At 39.5% G+C, this 21,326-nt stretch overlaps 2 protein-coding genes across 5 annotated transcripts in view; one reads left to right on the top strand and one right to left on the bottom strand.

Annotated features, from left to right (window-relative positions):
- The window catches only part of PIGC (phosphatidylinositol glycan anchor biosynthesis class C), a 212,078-nt gene that overhangs the window by 87,785 nt on the left and 102,967 nt on the right, over window positions 1-21,326 (top strand). The gene's annotated exons all lie outside the window — the stretch shown is intronic.
- LOC128640725 (uncharacterized) overlaps window positions 1-21,326 on the bottom strand; it is a 131,577-nt gene that overhangs the window by 46,028 nt on the left and 64,223 nt on the right. The window contains exon 4 of the mRNA XM_053693154.1: window positions 17,967-18,073. Within this exon, the coding sequence (XP_053549129.1) occupies window positions 17,967-18,073 (107 nt within the window). The remainder of the gene's footprint in view (window positions 1-17,966; window positions 18,074-21,326) is intronic.

Below are 21,326 nucleotides of genomic sequence, written 5' to 3'. Positions count from 1 at the left end.
TATCCCTTTTTCTCCATCTCCTATATTTAAAAAGATGTCTCCCATAGCCAAGCTGTCAAGGAGACTTGGCAAACAGTCCCCAAGGTGGAAGGAGCGGTTTCCACTCTAGCCAAGATAACTACTATACCCATAGAGGATAGTTGTGCGTTTAAAGATCCTATGGATAAAAAACTAGAGGGGTTGCTCAAAAAGATGTATGTACACCAGGGTTTGCAGTGACAACCAGCTGTGTGCATTGCTACCGTCACCAGTGCAGCATATTGGTTTGATGCGTTATCCAATGCTATTAGGACAGAAACTCCCCTGGATGAGATCCAGGATAGGATAAAAACCATTAAATTAGCTTATTCCTTTATTACTGATGCTTCCCTGCAAGTTATCAAGCTGGGAGCAAAGATTTCAGGTTTCTTTGTTCTAGCTCGCAGAGCCTTATGGTTAAAACCTTGGTCTGTGGATGTATCCTCTAAGTCTAAGCTTTTAGCGATCCCTTACAAGGGGAAGACCTTGTTTGGACTGGGATTGACGGAAATCATTTCTGATATTACGGGAGGTAAGGGTCATCTTCTCCTTCTCCGGCAGGATAAGAGAAACAAACAAAAGGGACGTCAAAGTAATTTTCATTCCTTTCGAAATTTCAAGGGAATCTCTTCAGCTCCCAAGCAGGAACAATCTAAGCCTGCATGGAGACCCAATCAATCTTGGAATAAGGGAAAACAATCCAAGAAGCCTGCTATTGAATCTAAGAGAGCATGAAGGGCATGCCCCCGATCCAGGACTGGATCTTGTAGGGGGCAGACTTTCCTTCATCAAATACAGAGGTAAGGTGGCGCAATATACAATTGCTAGTTCCCCAAATTGGAAGAGTCAAAGAGACAGAAAAAACATATACAATATATTATGCGTATATCTTTAATAAAAAAGGGGTACTGTGTACTTCTGTTATATATGACCCATACTCAAGAAAATATATAAGATAAATGAATTTATTACTATATATGTAGGCTTACAATATTAATTAGAACAATGCATAAAAACAGACTTTCCTTCGTCGCTCAGGCTTGGGCTCGAGATGTTCCGGATCCCTGGGCAGTAGACATAGTGTCCCAGGTATACAAAATAGAGTTCAAAAGTTTTCCTCCTAGAGGCAGGTTTCTGCTTTCAAGATTATCTGTAGACCAGACAAAAAGAGAGGCATTCTTACGCGGTGTAAGAGACCTCTTCGACATGGTAGTGATAGTTTCTGTTCCGAATCAGGAACGGGGTCTGGGATTTTATTCCAATCTGTTCGTGGTTCCCAAAAAAGAGGGATCCTTCAGACCGATTTTTTTTTTTTTTTTTTTTTTTTTAAATCTTTATTTGTACACCAACAGAACATTGAAAAAGAAAATATCATAGGTTAATTTCATATTTTCATCTCACCTCACAGGGTGACTTTAAACATGATTCCAGAATCGACTTTCATAAACCATACTTTCATTACACCTCGCAGAGTGTTTTTGACAAAAACTGTTAGGTTATTACATAAGTTGATTAACCTAAATCTAGACAAAAAAAAAGAAAGAAAAGTGGCAAACCTGCCCCATTTTCCATACCCCTTACAATGAAAATAACATATCTAACATAAAAATATTAGCAGGTATATCTAAAAATATAACCAGACAATTTTTATCATATATCTTTGTGCTGTTGGAGGGTTTTAGCCTTTTTTCCTTCCTCTTCCATAACAAAACAAGCCAAAAAAAAAAGGGGGGGTTTACCCTCACCGCCATCACCTCCCCTTAACCACTACCACTTCTTCTTTCCATATCTTTATCCAGAAGAAGCAGAGACAAAAATATCACTCCCACTCTACTGGCAATCTACCTGTTTGTATCCAGGCCTCAAAAAAATATGTTTTTTTAAGGATAGATATACATTGTTGTTTTATTGCCAAGGGATAAGTTTTCATTGAACCTAGCCACCTATAAATACACCTCTTTTTTCCTTCTAGGATTATTCAATTAGCAATCATAGCTTTAAAAGTTTGGAACGATGGAGCATCCCTGGCCTTTCAATTCAACAAGAATAAATTATGTCCAATCATAATTATTGTATTAATTATAATATATTGTTTATTTTTTTTGTAGTTAGACAGAAAAATTATATCTTTTTTTTTTTAAATATTTTTTATTGAGGTTTTACATAACAAACATAAAACATAGTACGCCTTTAGAAAAATTATATCTTGAGAACTTATAGTAAATTCTTGTTCTAACCTTATTCCAAAATTGTTTAATTTTCGGGCAATCCCAGAAACAATGTAAGATATCTGCATTAGGATTACTATATTTTGAACAAACGCATGTATCCTCGTGGGCCCATTTTTTAAGCTGTGCAGGCGTTATATACACCCTATTTAAACTTCAGACCGATTTTAGATCTCAAGAGTCTAAACAAATTCCCCAGAGTACCGTCCTTCAAGATGGAAGCTATTCGTTCCATTCTCCCTTTGGTCCAAGAGGGTCAGTTTATGACAACTGTGGATTTAATACGTACCTGCATGTTCCCATTCACAAGGATCATCACAAGTTTCTGAGGTTTGCTTTTCAAGACAAACACTTCCAATTCGTGGCTCTTCCCTTCGGTCTTGCCACAGCTCCCAGAATTTTTTCAAAGGTTCTGGGTTCACTATTGGCTGTGATTCGCTTACAGGGCATTGCTGTGGCGCCCTATCTGGACGACATCCTAGTCCAGACGCCATCTCTTCAACAAGCAAGATCACACACGGAAACTTTGTTGTCCTTCCTGCGATCTCACGGTTGGAAGGTAAATTTTGGAAAGAGCTCCTTAGTGCCAAGCACAAGGGTATCTTTCTTAGGAACAATAATAGATTCCATATCTATGAAGATTTTTCTGACAGAAGTCAGGAAATCAAAGATTTTTGATACTTGTCTAGCTCTTCAGTCCACTCCTCGACCATCAGTGGCTCAGTGCATGGAGGTAATCGGGCTGATGGTGGCAGCAATGGACATCATCCCATTTGCTCAGTTCCACCTCAGACCTCTGCAGCTAAGCATGCTCAGGCAGTGGAAGGGAGATTATGCGGATTTGTCTCCTCGAATACTACTGGAGCAGGAGACAAGGGATTCTCTTCAATGGTGGTTGTCTCTGGATCATCTTTCTCAGGGGACCTGCTTTTGCAGACCATCCTGGGTGATTGTGACAACAGACGCCAGCCTTCTAGGATGGGGAGCATTCTGGGGCTCCCTAAAGGTTCAGGGAGTGTGGACTCAATGTGGACTCAGGCAGAGTCTGTTCTTCCCATAAACATTCTGGAGCTGAGAGCAATCTTCAATGCTCTTCTGGCCTGGTCCAGCATACATATTTCCTCCGTTTGCTCTTCTTCCTCGGGTCATTGCTCGAGTCAAGCAGGAGAGAACCTCGGTGAGGGCTTTTGCCTCCTCATGGGCATTCAAGAATGAAGCTTCTGTGGAACAGATTTGCAAGGCTGCAACTTGGTCTTCTCTTCACACTTTTTCAAAATTCTACAAATTTGACACTTTTGCCTCGGCTGAGGCCGCTTTTGGGAGAAATGTTCTTCAAGCAGTGGTACCTTTCGTTTAGTTTCCCTGTCTTGTCCCTCCCATATCATCTGTGTACTCTAGCTTGGGTATTGATTCCCAATAGTAATTAAGATGATCCGTGGACTCATCGTGTCATTAAAAAGAAAAGAAAATTTATGCTTACCTGATAAATGTATTTCTTTTTTGACACGATGAGTCCACGGCCCACCCTGTTCTTGTTAGACAGGTTGTGGGTTATTTTAAACTTCAGACACCTCTGCACCTTGTTACTTCCTTTCTTTCCTTTACTTCGGTCGAATGACTGGGTTGGGAGGGAAGGGAGGTGATATTTAACAGCTTTGCTGTGGTGCTCTTTGCCTCCTCCTGCAGGGCAGGAGTGGTATTCCCAATAGTAATTAAGATGATTCGTAGACTCATCGTGTCAAAAAAGAAATAAATTTATCAGGTAAGCATCATTTTTTTTTTTTTTTTTAGTTACGCGTGCAAGATGATATACTGGCGTAAGTTACAGCAGTATATCATCTGGCGGCACGAGTTATGTGATTCACCCGATGTGTGAGGTGAACTTACGGGCGACGTGGGTTTCAGCAGTTGCGCTGAAACTTACTCTACATATGTAATCTTGCCCATAGACTTTAGTGAGACTATTTTAAGCAAGTTTTTTTCTTCTTTTTTTTTCTTTTAAGTCAAATTTGTTTTTAAAGTGTATCTCGACTATGGGCTTAATATTCAAAAGTTTGCCGGCATGAAGGAAAATCATGTAAAATTTTGGGGATTTTTTTTTAAGAACTTATATTGTAATATAGGAGTCTCTACTTCACATCAAGAATCCTGCAAAGCGAGATAAATATCTTTCAAACAAAAATTTGTGTTTCTAACATATTATTTCTTTCATGTAATTAGCAAGAGTCCATGAGCTAGTGACGTATGGGATATACATTCCTACCAGGAGGGGCAAAGTTTCCCAAACCTCAAAATGCCTATAAATACACCCCTCACCACACCCACAATTCAGTTTTACAAACTTTGCCTCCGATGGAGGTGGTGAAGTAAGTTTGTGCTAGATTCTACGTTGATATGCGCTCCGCAGCAAGTTGGAGCCCGGTTTTCCTCTCAGCGTGCAGTGAATGTCAGAGGGATGTGAGGAGAGTATTGCCTATTTGAATGCAGTGATCTCCTTCTACGGGGTCTATTTCATAGGTTCTCTGTTATCGGTCGTAGAGATTCATCTCTTACCTCCCTTTTCAGATCGACGATATACTCTTATATATACCATTACCTCTGCTGATTCTCGTTTCAGTACTGGTTTGGCTTTCTACAAACATGTAGATGAGTGTCCTGGGGTAAGTAAATCTTATTTTCTGTGACACTCTAAGCTATGGTTGGGCACTTTGTTTATAAAGTTCTAAATATATGTATTCAAACATTTATTTGCCTTGACTCAGAATGTTCAACTTTCCTTATTTTCAGACAGTCAGTTTCATATTTGGGATAATGCATTTGATTTAATCATTTTTTCTTACCTTCAAAAATTTGACTCTTCCCTGTGGGCTGTTAGGCTCGCGGGGGCTGAAAATGCTTCATTTTATTGCGTCATTCTTGGCGCGGACTTTTTTGGCGCAAAAAATTCGTTTCCGTTTCCGGCGTCATACGTGTCGCCGGAAGTTGCATCATTTTTTTGACGTTATTTTGCGCCAAAAATGTTGGCGTTCCGGATGTGGCGTCATTTTGGCGCCAAAAAGCATTTAGGCGCCAAATAATGTGGGTGTCTTATTGGCGCGAAAAATATGGGCGTCGCTTTTGTCTCCACATTATTTAAGTCTCATTTTTCTTTGCTTCTGGTTGCTAGAAGCTTGTTCTTTGGCATTTTTTCCCATTCCTGAAACTGTCATTTAAGGAATTTGATCAATTTTGCTTTATATATATGTTGTTTTTTCTCTTACATATTGCAAGATGTCTCACGTTGCATCTGAGTCAGAAGATACTACAGGAAAATCGCTGTCTAATGCTGGATCTACCAAAGCTAAGTGTATCTGCTTTAAACTTTTGGTAGCTATTCCTCCAGCTGTTGTTTGTATTGATTGTCATGACAAACTTGTTAAAGCAGATAATATTTCCTTTAGTAAAGTACCATTGCCTGTTGCAGTTCCTTCAACATCTAAGGTGCAGAATGTTCCTGATAATATAAGAGATTTTGTTTCTGAATCCATAAAGAAGGCTATGTCTGTTATTTCTCCTTCTAGTAAACGTAAAAAATCTTTTAAAACTTCTCTCCCTACAGATGAATTTTTAAATGAACATCATCATTCTGATTCTGATGACTCTTCTGGTTCAGAGGATTCTGTCTCAGAGGTTGATGCTGATAAATCTTCATATTTATTTAAAATGGAATTTATTCGTTCTTTACTTAAAGAAGTACTAATTGCTTTAGAAATAGAGGATTCTGGTCCTCTTGATACTAATTCTAAACGTTTGGATAAGGTATTTAAAGCTCCTGTGGTTATTCCAGAAGTCTTTCCTGTTCCTAATGCTATTTCTGCAGTAATTTCCAAAGAATGGGATAAATTGGGTAATTCATTTACTCCTTCTAAACGTTTTAAGCGATTATATCCTGTGCCGTCTGACAGATTAGAATTTTGGGACAAAATCCCTAAAGTTGATGGGGCTATTTCTACCCTTGCTAAACGTACTACTATTCCTACGTCAGATGGTACTTCGTTTAAGGACCCTTTAGATAGGAAAATTGAATCCTTTCTAAGAAAAGCTTATCTGTGTTCAGGTAATCTTCTTAGACCTGCTATATCTTTGGCTGATGTTGCTGCAGCTTCAACTTTCTGGTTGGAAACTTTAGCGCAACAAGTAACACATCATGATTCTCATGATATTATTATTCTTCTACAGCATGCTAATAATTTTATCTGTGATGCCATTTTTGATATTATCAGAGTTGATGTCAGGTTTATGTCTCTAGCTATTTTAGCTAGAAGAGCTTTATGGCTTAAAACTTGGAATGCTGATATGGCTTCTAAATCAACTTTACTTTCCATTTCTTTCCAGGGTAACAAATTATTTGGTTCTCAGTTGGATTCCATTATTTCAACTGTTACTGGTGGGAAAGGAACTTTTTTACCACAGGATAAAAAATCTAAAGGTAAAAGCAGGGCTAATAATCGTTTTCGTTCCTTTCGTTTCAACAAAGAACAAAAGCCTGATCCTTCATCCTCAGGAGCAGTTTCAGTTTGGAAACCATCTCCAGTCTGGAATAAATCCAAGCCAGCTAGAAAGGCAAAGCCTGCTTCTAAGTCCACATGAAGGTGCGGCCCTCATTCCAGCTCAGCTGGTAGGGGGCAGGTTACGTTTTTTCAAGGAAATTTGGATCAATTCTGTTCACAATCTTTGGATTCAGAGCATTGTTTCAGAAGGGTACAGAATTGGTTTCAAGATGAGACCTCCTGCAAAGAGATTTTTTCTTTCCCGTGTCCCAGTAAATCCAGTAAAAGCTCAAGCATTTCTGAAATGTGTTTCAGATCTAGAGTTGACTGGAGTAATTATGCCAGTTCCAGTTCCGGAACAGGGGATGGGGTTTTATTCAAATCTCTTCATTGTACCAAAGAAGGAGAATTCCTTCAGACCAGTTCTGGATCTAAAAATATTGAATCGTTATGTAAGAATACCAACGTTCAAGATGGTAACTGTAAGGACTATCTTGCCTTTTGTTCAGCAAGGGAATTATATGTCCACAATAGATTTACAGGATGCATATCTGCATATTCCGATTCATCCAGATCATTATCAGTTCCTGAGATTCTCTTTTCTGGACAAGCATTACCAGTTTGTGGCTCTGCCGTTTGGCCTAGCTACAGCTCCAAGAATTTTTACAAAGGTTCTCGGTGCCCTTCTGTCTGTAATCAGAGAACAGGGTATTGTGGTATTTCCTTATTTGGACGATATCTTGGTACTTGCTCAGTCTTTACATTTAGCAGAATCTCATACGAATCGACTTGTGTTGTTTCTTCAAGATCATGGTTGGAGGATCAATTTACCAAAAAGTTCTTTGATTCCTCAGATAAGGGTAACCTTTCTGGGTTTCCAGATGGATTCAGTGTCCATGACTCTGTCTTTAACAGACAAGAGACGTCTAAAATTGATTGCAGCTTGTCGAAACCTTCAGTCACAATCATTCCCTTCGTTAGCCTTATGCATGGAAATTCTAGGTCTTATGACTGCTGCATCGGACGCGATCCCCTTTGCTCGTTTTCACATGCGACCTCTTCAGCTCTGTATGCTGAAGCAATGGTGCAAGGATTACACGAAGATATCTCAATTAATATCTTTAAAACCGATTGTTCGACACTCTCTAACGTGGTGGACAGATCACCATCGTTTAATTCAGGGGGCTTCTTTTGTGCTTCCGACCTGGACTGTAATTTCAACAGATGCAAGTCTCACAGGTTGGGGAGCTGTGTGGGGATCTCTGACGGCACAAGGAGTTTGGGAATCTCAGGAGGTGAGATTACCGATCAATATTTTGGAACTCCGTGCAATTTTCAGAGCTCTTCAGTTTTGGCCTCTTCTGAAGAGAGAATCGTTCATTTGTTTTCAGACAGACAATGTCACAACTGTGGCATACATCAATCATCAAGGAGGGACTCACAGTCCTCTGGCTATGAAAGAAGTATCTCGAATTTTGGTTTGGGCGGAATCCAGCTCCTGTCTAATCTCTGCGGTTCATATCCCAGGTATAGACAATTGGGAAGCGGATTATCTCAGTCGCCAAACGTTGCATCCGGGCGAATGGTCTCTTCACCCAGAGATATTTCTTCAGATTGTTCAAATGTGGGAACTTCCAGAAATAGATCTGATGGCGTCCCATCTAAACAAGAAACTTCCCAGGTATCTGTCCAGATCCCGGGATCCTCAGGCGGAGGCAGTGGATGCATTATCACTTCCTTGGAAGTATCATCCTGCCTATATCTTTCCGCCTCTAGTTCTTCTTCCAAGAGTAATCTCCAAGATTCTGAAGGAATGCTCGTTTGTTCTGCTGGTAGCTCCGGCATGGCCTCACAGGTTTTGGTATGCGGATCTTGTCCGGATGGCCTCTTGCCAACCGTTGACTCTTCCGTTAAGACCAGACCTTCTGTCACAAGGTCCTTTTTTCCATCAGGATCTCAAATCCTTAAATTTAAAGGTATGGAGATTGAACGCTTGATTCTTGGTCAAAGAGGTTTCTCTGACTCTGTGATTAATACTATGTTACAGGCTCGTAAATCTGTATCTCGAGAGATATATTATAGAGTCTGGAAGACTTATATTTCTTGGTGTCTTTCTCATCATTTTTCTTGGCATTCTTTTAGAATACCGAGAATTTTACAGTTTCTTCAGGATGGTTTAGATAAGGGTTTGTCCGCAAGTTCTTTGAAAGGACAAATCTCTGCTCTTTCTGTTCTTTTTCACAGAAAGATTGCTATTCTTCCTGATATTCATTGTTTTGTACAAGCTTTGGTTCGTATAAAACCTGTTAAGTTAATTTCTCCTCCTTGGAGTTTGAATTTGGTTCTGGGAGCTCTTCAAGCTCCTCCGTTTGAACCTATGCATTCATTGGACATTAAATTACTTTCTTGGAAAGTTTTGTTCCTTTTGGCCATCTCTTCTGCCAGAAGAGTTTCTGAATTATCTGCTCTTTCTTGTGAGTCTCCTTTTCTGATTTTTCATCAGGATAAGGCGGTGTTGCGAACTTCTTTTGAATTTTTACCTAAAGTTGTGAATTCCAACAACATTAGTAGAGAAATTGTGGTTCCTTCATTATGTCCTAATCCTAAGAATTCTAAGGAGAAATCGTTGCATTCTTTGGATGTTGTTAGAGCTTTGAAATATTATGTTGAAGCTACGAAATCTTTCCGTAAGACTTCTAGTTTATTTGTTATCTTTTCCGGTTCTAGAAAAGGCCAGAAAGCTTCTGCCATTTCTTTGGCATCTTGGTTGAAATCTTTAATTCATCTTGCCTATGTTGAGTCGGGTAAAACTCCGCCTCAAAGAATTACAGCTCATTCTACTAGGTCAGTTTCTACTTCCTGGGCGTTTAGGAATGAAGCTTCGGTTGACCAGATTTGCAAAGCAGCAACTTGGTCCTCTTTGCATACTTTTACTAAATTCTACCATTTTGATGTATTTTCTTCTTCTGAAGCAGTTTTTGGTAGAAAAGTACTTCAGGCAGCGGTTTCAGTTTGAATCTTCTGCTTATGTTTTTCGTTAAACTTTATTTTTGGGTGTGGATTATTTTCAGCAGGAATTGGCTGTCTTTATTTTATCCCTCCCTCTCTAGTGACTCTTGTGTGGAAAGATCCACATCTTGGGTAGTCATTATCCCATACGTCACTAGCTCATGGACTCTTGCTAATTACATGAAAGAAAACATAATTTATGTAAGAACTTACCTGATAAATTCATTTCTTTCATATTAGCAAGAGTCCATGAGGCCCGCCCTTTTTTGTGGTGGTTATGATTTTTGTATAAAGCACAATTATTCCAATTCCTTATTTTATATGCTTTCGCACTTTTTTATCACCCCACTTCTTGGCTATTCGTTAAACTGAATTGTGGGTGTGGTGAGGGGTGTATTTATAGGCATTTTGAGGTTTGGGAAACTTTGCCCCTCCTGGTAGGAATGTATATCCCATACGTCACTAGCTCATGGACTCTTGCTAATATGAAAGAAATGAATTTATCAGTTAAGTTCTTACATAAATTATGTTTTTTTAGTGACTTCTCCATAATGACGAGACGTCTTAGATCATCTCACCTGAGCACAAGCTTTTAACCCTTTCAGTGCTAACAACGGCTCTGAGCTGTCGCAGAGTTTCCCACTCAGGTGCTAACGACGACTCAGAGTCGTCGCTAGCCCTCTCCCACATTGAGGGAGATCTGGGGGCTCCCACCCGCTCCTTCCCTGACGATCGGGCCTGTATAGTAACAGGCATCGCTGGGACTTCACGTTATGTGCGGTGACATCATGCACAATGACGTGATGACGTCAATGCGCAACTTTATTTAAAAATTACAATGTTAAGTATAGGAAAAGGGGGCATGCTGCTTAGAAGCCTGTATCTCAGGCATCTAATCAGCTACAGACCCCCAAGACCCACCGTTGGAAAGGTAATCACCTAACCAGTGTAAGTCTTGGGGATAGAAGGAAAAAAAAGTTAAAAAAATATATATTTAAAAAAATAAAAACCCCTTAAAACAGCTTAGCACCCAGGTGGGTAAGTGCTTAGCACTCAAAGGGTTAAATATCAGGCTCTATATGTCTGGTCAACAGACTCCGGCTGTACCAAATACACCTCATAGCTATTTTAATTGATATTATTATCTAACAAGATATTTTAGTTTTTACTGCATTATTCTGACAGTAGAAGTGATATTATTTTGTTTAACAACATAGTCTAGTTTCACTAGCAACAAGATGCTCCTAAGCCTACCAGTTATCACTGCAGTGGATATGTTTTATACAAATGTAGGTGACTCTCCCTTAAAGGGACAGTCTACTTGAAAATGTCTAGTTTTTATAAAAAAAAAAAATAATTTATTACTTAATCCCCAGTTTTGTATAACCAACAGTTATATTGATACACATTTTACCTCTATGATAACCTTGTATCTAAACCCCTGGAGACTGCCCCCTTATTTCAGTTCTTTTGACAAATTTGCATTTTAGCCAATCCATGCTGACTCCTGCATAGCTCCACGGGACTGAGCACGATGTTATCTATATGGCATATATGAAATACAGTGGGGCAAAAAAGTATGTAGTCAGCCACCAATTGTGCAAGTTCTCCTACTTAAGAAGATGAGAGAGGCCTGTAATTTTCATCATAGGTATACCTCCACTATGAGAGACAAAATGTGGAAACAAATCAAGACAATCACATTGTCTGATTTTGAAAGAATTTATTTGCATATTATAGTGGAAAATAAGTATTTGGTCACCTACAAACAAGCAAGATTTCTGGCTCTCACAGACCTGTATCTTCTTCTTTAAGAGGCTCCTCTGTACTCCACTCATTACCTGTATTAACGGCACCTGTTTGAACTTGTTATCAGTATAAAAGACACCTGTCCACAACCTCAAACAGTCACACTCCAAACTCCACTATGGTGAAGACCAAAGAGCTGTCGAAGGACACCAGAAACAAAATTGTAGACCTGCACCAGGCTGGGAAGACTGAATCTGCAATAGGCAAGCAGCTTGGTGTGAAGAAATCAACTGTGGGAGCAATAGTTAGAAAATGGAAGACATACAAGACCACTGATAATCTCCCTCGAGCAAACATCCCAGGACCACACGGGGGGACCTAGTGAATGACCTGCAGAGAGCTGGGACCAACGTAACAAAGGCTACCATCAGTAACACACTGCGCCGCCAGGGGCTCGGATCCTGCAGTGCCAGACGTGTCCCCCTGCTTAAGCCAGTACATGTCCGGGCCCGTCTGAAGTATGCTAGAGAGCATTTGGATTATCCAGAAGCAGATTGGGAAAATGTCATATGGTCAGATTAAACCAAAGTAGAACTGTTTGGTAGAAACACAACTCATCGTGTTTGGAGGAGAGAGAATGCTGAGTTGCAACCAAAGAACACCATACCTACTGTGAAGCATGGGGGTGGCAACATCATGCTTTGGGGCTGTTTCTCTGCAAAGGGAACAGGACGACTGATCTGTGTACATGAAAGAATTAATAGGGCTATGTATCGTGAGATTTTGAGTGCAAACCTCCTTCCATCAGCAAGGGCATTGAAGATGAAACGTGGCTGGGTCTTTCAGCATGACAATGATCCCAAACACACCGCCCGGGCAACGAAGGAGTGGCTTCGTAAGAAGCATTTCAAGGTCCTGGAGTGGCCTAGCCAGTCTTCAGATCTCAACCCCATAGAAAACCTTTGGAGGGAGTTGAAAGTCCTTGTTGCCCAACGACAGCCCCTAAACATCACTGCTCTAGAGGAGATCTGCATGCAGGAATGGGCCAACATACTAGCAACAGTGTGTGACAACCTTGTGAAGACTTACAGAAAACGTTTGACCTCTGTCATTGCCAAGAAAGGATATATAACAAAGTATTGAGATGAACTTTTGATATTGACCAAATACTTATTTTCCACCATAATTTGCAAATAAATTCTTTCCAAATCAGACAATGTGATTCTCTGGATTTGTTTCCACATTTTGTCTCTCATAGTTGAGGTAAACCTATGATGAAAATGGCAGGCCTCTCTCATCTTCTTAAGTGGGAGAACTTGCACAATTGGTGGCTGACTAAATACTTTTTTGCCCCACTGTAGCTCTGTCTAGCTGTGGAAAAACTGTCAAAATGCACTGAGACAAGAGATGGCTTTCAAGTGCTTAGGGATTAGCATATGAGCCTACCTAGGTTTAGCTTTCAACAAAGAATACCAAGAGAACAATGCAAATTTGATGATAAAAGTAAATTGGAAAGTTGTTTAAAATTACATACCATATCTGAATCATGAAGGTTTTTAATTTTGACTAGACTGTCCCTTTAACACAATAACTGGCATGTTTGGTTCTTAGGTTTAGACAGTAGTAAATACCACTCTTACCTGTTCTACTACTTGTGTATGGCAACTAGCAAGACAAGTTTTTCCTACACTTGTCAGTTGAGGTGATATTATCTTATTTAATGACAGTCTGTTTTTGCTAAACACAAAATGCATACTTTTATTTTCCCCACAGGGGTCTTAAATTATAGTAGACATGCTTTTAACACAAAAAATTAAACGTTAATAGACTCAGGTTATGCTATTTCACTATTTGCCTAACAAGACATTTTAGTTTTCCTTTTATCCCCTGCCAGATGAGGTGATATTATTTTATCCAATTTATAGTCTATTTTTGCATTATTCATTAAGTATAGTTGTCCCACCCTGTTTGAGGTTGTCTCAGTCAGCTCCATATACCCTGAGGTGTCTAAGGGGGGGGGGGGGGGGGGGGGGGGGGTTCTAATTTTTTGTAAAATCTAAATAGCAATATATTTAGAGAGTCTGTTGTCTAGTAGTTCATGCTACTATTAGTTAGTAGGTGCTGTTTATCTTCTTTTAGATAAAACTTAAGTCTAACTGTGTAATTTATTACTCTCTACATAATAATGACACCTCAAGACTGTCTAATATCTTGATATGAGTATTTCATATGTTAATTATAAGGTATCATACTTTAGAGTGTTGTACAGATTATTTCCCTCATTTCTTTTTGTTGATATGTAACAGAAGGCCCAAGATAGGCATTATTTATTTTTTTGTTTTCTTGTGGTAAAAGATCCTATAACTTTGTAGGTATATATAATTGTTTACTTATTTTGTTTCTTGATATGTATGATTTTTACCTCTGAGTGTACTTTGTACAGGCAAGAGGGCGAGTGGAATCTTAGCACATGTTCCGCTATAAATGATCAATGCTGGTTTTCTATAGACTCTCATTACATATCCAATGAGGAGCGACATCTAGAAGCAGCAGCACGGACAAATAGACGGTTGAGACAGAGTGTGGGCAGCCTCTGACGAAGTAGGAAGACGTCCTACGAAACGCGTTAGGCCCCGCCCACCGTCTTTACGCCACGCCCACACACCAGTTGTATGGGAGCCGGCTTTTTACCTTACAAGTCTGGTGCAGTATTGACTTTTGGCGTATGTTTTTAGAGACTTATATATGTGACTTTGTAAACGAACTTTGCTATCTCCTGTGGCTTTCTGTAAACACGGATCGTTCTTGGGAGGAAGAAAGTTGCTGATTCAAAAGAACTGTCACTTGAAGCATCTGACTGCTTTTTAACTGCTGTGTTTGCACATACCTCATATGTTTGAGGGTTTGTAGTGTTGAGTGTGTTATCGTCACTTTTAATAAATATTTCATCTTGTACATAAGTCTGCACTTAGAGGGGTTTGCGCCTCCCTGTTCCCTTTTGTTTATATATATATATATATATATATATATATACACACACAGGCACAAAACCCATTATCTAACAATATAGTATGTCACTTAGGCAATATTTACATGTAATAATACAGCATATACATGTAACCTAAAGGTAGTTTTAAATCACTAATAATTTTGCATTAGAAAGTGAGTTAGAAATCCTACAAAGATTTTAAAGGTAATTATGAGTAGTAAAATCGTTAAAAGCATTTTAATGTTGCTTAAATTATTTCTGAGTATTTATATACATTCGCAAAACTAACACGATAGCAAGGATAGTATGTTAATTAGAATATGTTAATTGGAAAGAACAACGTTAGGGGAAAAAAAGCCCACTTCTGGGGCGATTAGCAATACATTGTCATGGGACTATTTTTACTAACTTTAAGTAAGAATTTATAAATTACTAATAATAGTTTGAAAGATTTAAAAAATATTTTTGGATTGTACAAACATCTTTTATTATTGTTTTAAAAATAGGAGTGTTTATTATGGACCTTTTATGTTTAAATCATTTTTTATAGAAACATATTAAATAAAATACAATTTCAACAGTCATTCCATGTAAATTGACAAAGATGCATAGGTATTCCGAGTTTCAGATGAATAGTTGTCAATAATATTATATAAAGGGTCATCTAGTACCTCAATTCCAGACCTCCCTTGGGAATCTCAAAGATTATTAGTCCCGGATTTCAATCGCAAGTAGAAGGTCACAAGAACCATACCTGTAGAGACTGTGTCTAACTTTGGTGCTCCCTTTATTATGGACCTTTTAAAGGGACACTTAACACCTGCATTTTTTTTTTTTTTAAACTAACATTTTCTTATTTTAAAAAAATCAGGTAATCACTGATGTTTATTTTAGCTGTTTAGCTTACCCCCAAATTGTTGAAAAAAATTGTTTGGAAGCAAAGTGTTAATAAGGTGCTTGATTCTGATATGTATGGAGCCATATTGTAACTTACGTTACACTAGGGCACAGCAGTCACATGATGCTTGATGCAGTCACGTGACACACACTGCATATTTCCTTATAGTGTTAGTGTATACTTATCACAGCTGCAGTACTAGCTCACTGTTATGCAGTGCTGCTGAGTGCTGTTGAGAATCTTTTAATTAAATACAATATTTTATAAACATTGTTTTCTATGTAAAAAAAGTTTATTGCCCAGTCTTTACCACACTTCTCAAGGTTCCTAATCTGTGTCAGTGCACGGCTACAGGCAGGGTTATAAATCTATTCAACAAACTCCGGTCCGGGAGAGGGAGGGGGATGAGAGGGAGGGGGGAAAAAGACTCTGTGGAAGAGCAGGCTGAAGAACTCATGCTGCATATACTTAGCATGAGTTTCTCTCCCCCCCGCTCTCCCGGACCGGAGTTTGTTCAATATTATTATCATTATTATTATCATTTATTTGTATAGCGCCGCCAAATTCCGTAGAGCTAGGTACAGTGATTGGGGTATACAATGACAAGGATTTGTGATAAAATACAAAACATAACAAAACTAAATAAATCTAGTACAGGAGGAAGAGGGCCCTGCTCCGGAGAGCTTACAGTCTACAGGTTGAGGGTGGAGAGACATAAGGTTTGGGGTAGCTTGACACATTGGTTGTAGTTGCAGCAGTGAGTCAGGCAGTTCATGTATTAGTTTGGTTAGGATGAGGGATAGAGGAGAGATGGTGTAAGCCTCTCTGAATAGGTGGGTTTTCATGGAGCGTCTGAAGCTATACAAGGTTGGAGACAGTCTTATAGAGCGTGGTGGAGAGTTCCAGAGGACAGGAGCAGCACGTGCCAAGTCTTGGAGACGGGAGTGGGACGTAGAGATAACAGGAGTGGAGAGACGTAGGTCAGAGGTTGATCGAAGAGGACGGGATTGGGAAGATTTCACTATGAGAGAGGAAAGTTAGACTGTTGAGTGCTTTGTAAGTTAGGATTAATACTTTAAATTGTATTCTGGAGTGTATGGGGAGCCAGTGTAGAGACTGGCAGAGTGGAGCAGCTGATGTAGATCGGCGACTTAGGTGGATGAGTCTAGCAGAAGCATTGATAATAGATTGGATGGAGGAGAGGCCGTGCACTGACACAGATTAGGAACGTTAAGAAGTGTGGTAAAGACTGGGCAATAAACTTTTTTACATAGAAAACAATGTTTATAAAATATTGTATTTAATTAAAAGATTCTCAACATTAACTGCAGCACAAGCACTGCATAACAGTGAGCTAGTACTGCAGCTGTGATAAGCATACAGGGAAAGAGTATCATTTACATTTACAACTCTGCCGGGTGCCGTGCACTTGCACAGTTTAGGAATGTTAAAGGGACACTGAACCCAATTTTTTTTTTCGTGATTCAGATAGAGCATGCGATTTTAAGCAACTTTCTAATTTACTCCTATTATCAATTTTCTTCATTCTCTTGCTATCCTTATTTGAAAAAGAAGAACACAGCTAAGCTATTTTTGGTTCAGTACCCTGGACAGCACTTATTTATTGGTGGGTGAATTTATCCACCAATCAGCAAGAACATCCCAGGTTGTTCACCAAAAATGAGCCGGCCTGATTCTCAACATAAAAAAACACGCTCTGCATAATAATGAGCAAGTGCTGCAGCTGTGCTGCCTCAGCATACATTTATAGGTAAATATGCTGTGTGCATCACATGACTGCTATGCTGTCACAATATGGCTCCATACATAGCCACATCAAGCACTGGATCAGTATCCTATAAGAAAACACTTTTCTTGAAATGTTTGGGGTAAGCTGAGTTAGAGAACTGTGCTCAGTTTGTTTTAAGGATTTTTAACAGTCAAGTGTTTAATGTCCCTTTAAGCAAATTTGATAATAGAAGTAAATTGGAAGCTTTTTAAAAATTTTGTTTTGATATTTCTGAACCACAAAATAAAAAATTTGGGTTTCATATCCCTTTAAAGGGACAGGACACCCCAACATTTTCTTTCACAATTTGGATAAAACATACCATTCTAAGCAACTTTCCAATTTACTTCTATTATCAAATTTACTTCATTCTCTTATTATCCTTTGCTGAAGGAACAGCATTGCACTACTGGCAGCTAGATGAACACATCTAGTTAGCCAATCACAAGAGACAAATGTGTGCAGGCACCAATCAGCAGCTAGCTCCCACTAGTGAGTATATGTGCGTCTTTTTTTTTTTCAACAAGAGATACCAAGAGAACGAATCACATTTTAAAATAGAAGTGAATTTAAAAGTGTCTTAAAATGTACATGTTCTATCTGAATCATGCAAGTGTAATTTTGACTTTCCTATTCCTTTAAGCTGCAATGTAATCTCTGCGAGCGAACTAATCCAATTAATATAAAAAAGCATCATATCAATTTTCAGAACTAACCAGTTTTACTTCAGTGAGTTTTGCTAACAGAGTAACTCTACCTTTCTGTATGACAGTCCTTCGGTTGACCTTGTGTGTTTATTTCTCTGCTCCTCTTCTCACTTGTGTCACAGTGTATCCTGTCTCTGGCCCAACTAGCAGCCAGCTCCTTTCAGTCATTATATATAGTCATTGACATATTTACAGTATTAATTACTAGAATGATTGAACTTGTATACACAGGTATTTCTAGCAAATAATAATTTAATACAGGGGTGGGAAAATATAATTATTGTTTACTAGTCAGGGGTAAAAAGCTGCTAACCTGAAAATGTTACTAGTCCACTCAATATTAAAGGGATATTAAACACAATATTTCTTCTGTTATGTGTGATCAGTCCACGGGTCATCATTACTTCTGGGATATAACTCCTCCCCAACAGGAAATGCAAGAGGATTCACCCAGCAGAGCTGCACATAGCTCCTCCCCTCTACGTCAGTCCCAGTCATTCTCTTGCACCCAACGACTAGATAGGATGTGTGAGAGGACTATGGTGATTATACTTAGTTTTTATGACTTCAATCAAAAGTTTGTTATTTTACAATAGCACCGGAGCGTGTTATTACTTCTCTGGCAGAGTTTGAGGAAGAATCTACCAGAGTTTTTTACTATGATTTTAACCGGAGTAGTTAAGATCATATTGCTGTTCTCGGCCATCTGAGGGAGGTAAAAGCTTCAGATCAGGGGACAGCGGGCAGATGAATCTGCATTGAGGTATGTAGCAGTTTTTATTTTCTGAATGGAATTGATGAGAAAATCCTGCCATACCGTTATAATGACATGTATGTATACACTTCAGTATTCTGGGGATGGTATTTCACCGGAACTACTCTGTTAAAAGTCACTAATCCTTTTAATAAGTATTTATCATGTTAAACGTTTTTGCTGGAATGTAGAATCGTTTACATTTCTGAGGTACTGAGTGAATAAATATTTGGGCATTATTTTCCACTTGGCAGTTGTTTGGTTTTATTTGTGACAGTTTCGTTTCTCTTCACTGCTGTGTGTGAGGGGGAGGGGCCGTTTTTGGCGCTCTTTGCTACGCATCAAAAATTTCCAGTCAGTTACTCTTATATTTCCTGCATGATCCGGTTCATCTCTGACAGATCTCAGGGGTCTTCAAACTTCTTTGGAGGGAGGTAGATTCTCTCAGCAGAGCTGTGAGAATTTTATATTGACTGTGAATAAAAACGTTGCTCTGTAATTTTTATGTCAAATTTAATTATTGTTATTTTACTAATGGGAACAAACCTTTGCTAAAAGTTGTGTTGTTTTAAAGTTTGATGCTATAACTGTTTTTCAGTTCATTATTTCAACTGTCATTTAATCGTTTAGTACCTCTTTGAGGCACAGTACGTTTTTGCTAAAAAAGATTATAACCAAGTTGCAAGTTTATTGCTAGTGTGTTAAACATGTCTGACTCAGAGGAAGATATCTGTGTCATTTGTTCCAATGCCAAGGTGGAGCCCAATAGAAATTTATGTACTAACTGTATTGATGCTACTTTAAATAAAAGTCAATCTGTACAATTTGAACAAATTTCACCAAACAGCGAGGGGAGAGTTATGCCGACTAACTCGCCTCACGCGGCAGTACCTGCATCTCCCGCCCGGGAGGTGCGTGATATTATGGCGCCTAGTACATCTGGGCGGCCATTACAGATAACATTACAAGATATGGCTACTGTTATGACTGAAGTTTTGTCTAAATTACCAGAACTAAGAGGCAAGCGTGATCACTCTGGGGTGAGAACAGAGTGCGCTGACAATACTAGGGCCATGTCTGATACTGCGTCACAGCTTGCAGAGCATGAGGACGGAGAGCTTCATTCTGTGGGTGACGGTTCTGATCCAAACAGATTGGATTCAGATATTTCAAATTTTAAATTTAAATTGGAGAACCTCCGTGTATTACTAGGGGAGGTTTTAGCAGCTCTCAATGATTGTAACACCGTTGCAATACCAGAGAAACTGTGTAGGTTGGATAAATACTTTGCGGTACCGGCGAGTACTGACGTTTTTCCTATACCTAAGAGACTAACTGAAATTGTTACTAAGGAGTGGGATAGACCCGGTGTGCCGTTCTCACCCCCTCCAATATTTAGAAAGATGTTTCCAATAGACGCCACCACTCGGGACTTATGGCAAACGGTCCCTAAGGTGGAGGGAGCAGTTTCTACTTTAGCTAAGCGTACCACTATCCCGGTGGAGGATAGCTGTGCTTTTTCAGATCCAATGGATAAAAAATTAGAGGGTTACCTTAAGAAAATGTTTGTTCAACAAGGTTTTATATTGCAACCCCTTGCATGTATCGCGCCGATTACGGCTGCGGCAGCATTTTGGATTGAGTCTCTGGAAGAGAACCTTAGTTCATCTACGCTAGACGACATTACGGACAGGCTTAGAGTCCTTAAACTAGCTAATTCATTCATTTCGGAGGCCGTAGTACATTTAACCAAACTTACGGCTAAGAACTCAGGATTCGCCATCCAGGCACGTAGGGCGCTGTGGCTAAAATCCTGGTCAGCTGATGTTACTTCTAAGTCCAAATTACTTAATATACCTTTCAAGGGGCAGTCTTTATTTGGGCCCGGTTTGAAAGAAATTATCGCTGACATTACAGGAGGTAAGGGCCACGCCCTACCTCAAGACAAAGCCAAAGCTAAGGCTAGACAGTCTAATTTTCGTCCCTTTCGGAATTTCAAAACAGGAGCAGCATCAACCTCCACTGTACCAAAACAGGAGGGAGCTGTTGCTCGTTACAGGCAAGGCTGGAAGCCTAACCAGTCCTGGAACAAGGGCAAGCAGGCCAGGAAACCTGCTGCTGCCCCAAAGACAGCATGAACCGAGAGCCCCCGATCCGGGACCGGATCTAGTGGGGGGCAGACTTTCTCTCTTCGCCCAGGCCTGGGCAAGAGATGTTCAGGATCCCTGGGCGCTAGAGATCATATCTCAGGGATACCTTCTAGACTTCAAATTATCTCCCCCAAGAGGGAGATTTCATCTGTCAAGGTTGTCAACAAACCAGATAAAGAAAGAAGCGTTTCTACGCTGTGTACAAGATCTGTTATTAATGGGAGTGATCCATCCGGTTCCGCGGTCGGAACAAGGACAAGGGTTCTACTCAAACCTGTTTGTGGTTCCCAAAAAAGAGGGAACTTTCAGGCCAATCTTAGATTTAAAGATTCTAAACAAATTCCTAAGAGTTCCATCGTTCAAAATGGAAACTATTCGGACAATCTTACCCATGATCCAAAAGGGTCAGTACATGACCACAGTGGATTTAAAAGATGCTTACCTTCACATACCGATTCACAAAGATCATCACCGGTATCTAAGGTTTGCCTTCTTAGACAGGCACT

Source organism: Bombina bombina, chromosome 10 (assembly GCF_027579735.1).
Source record: "Bombina bombina isolate aBomBom1 chromosome 10, aBomBom1.pri, whole genome shotgun sequence".
NCBI classification, from domain to species: Eukaryota; Metazoa; Chordata; class Amphibia; order Anura; family Bombinatoridae; genus Bombina; species Bombina bombina.
The sequence above is the reverse complement of the archived record's forward strand: the minus strand, read 5'-3'. Positions and strand labels throughout refer to the sequence as shown.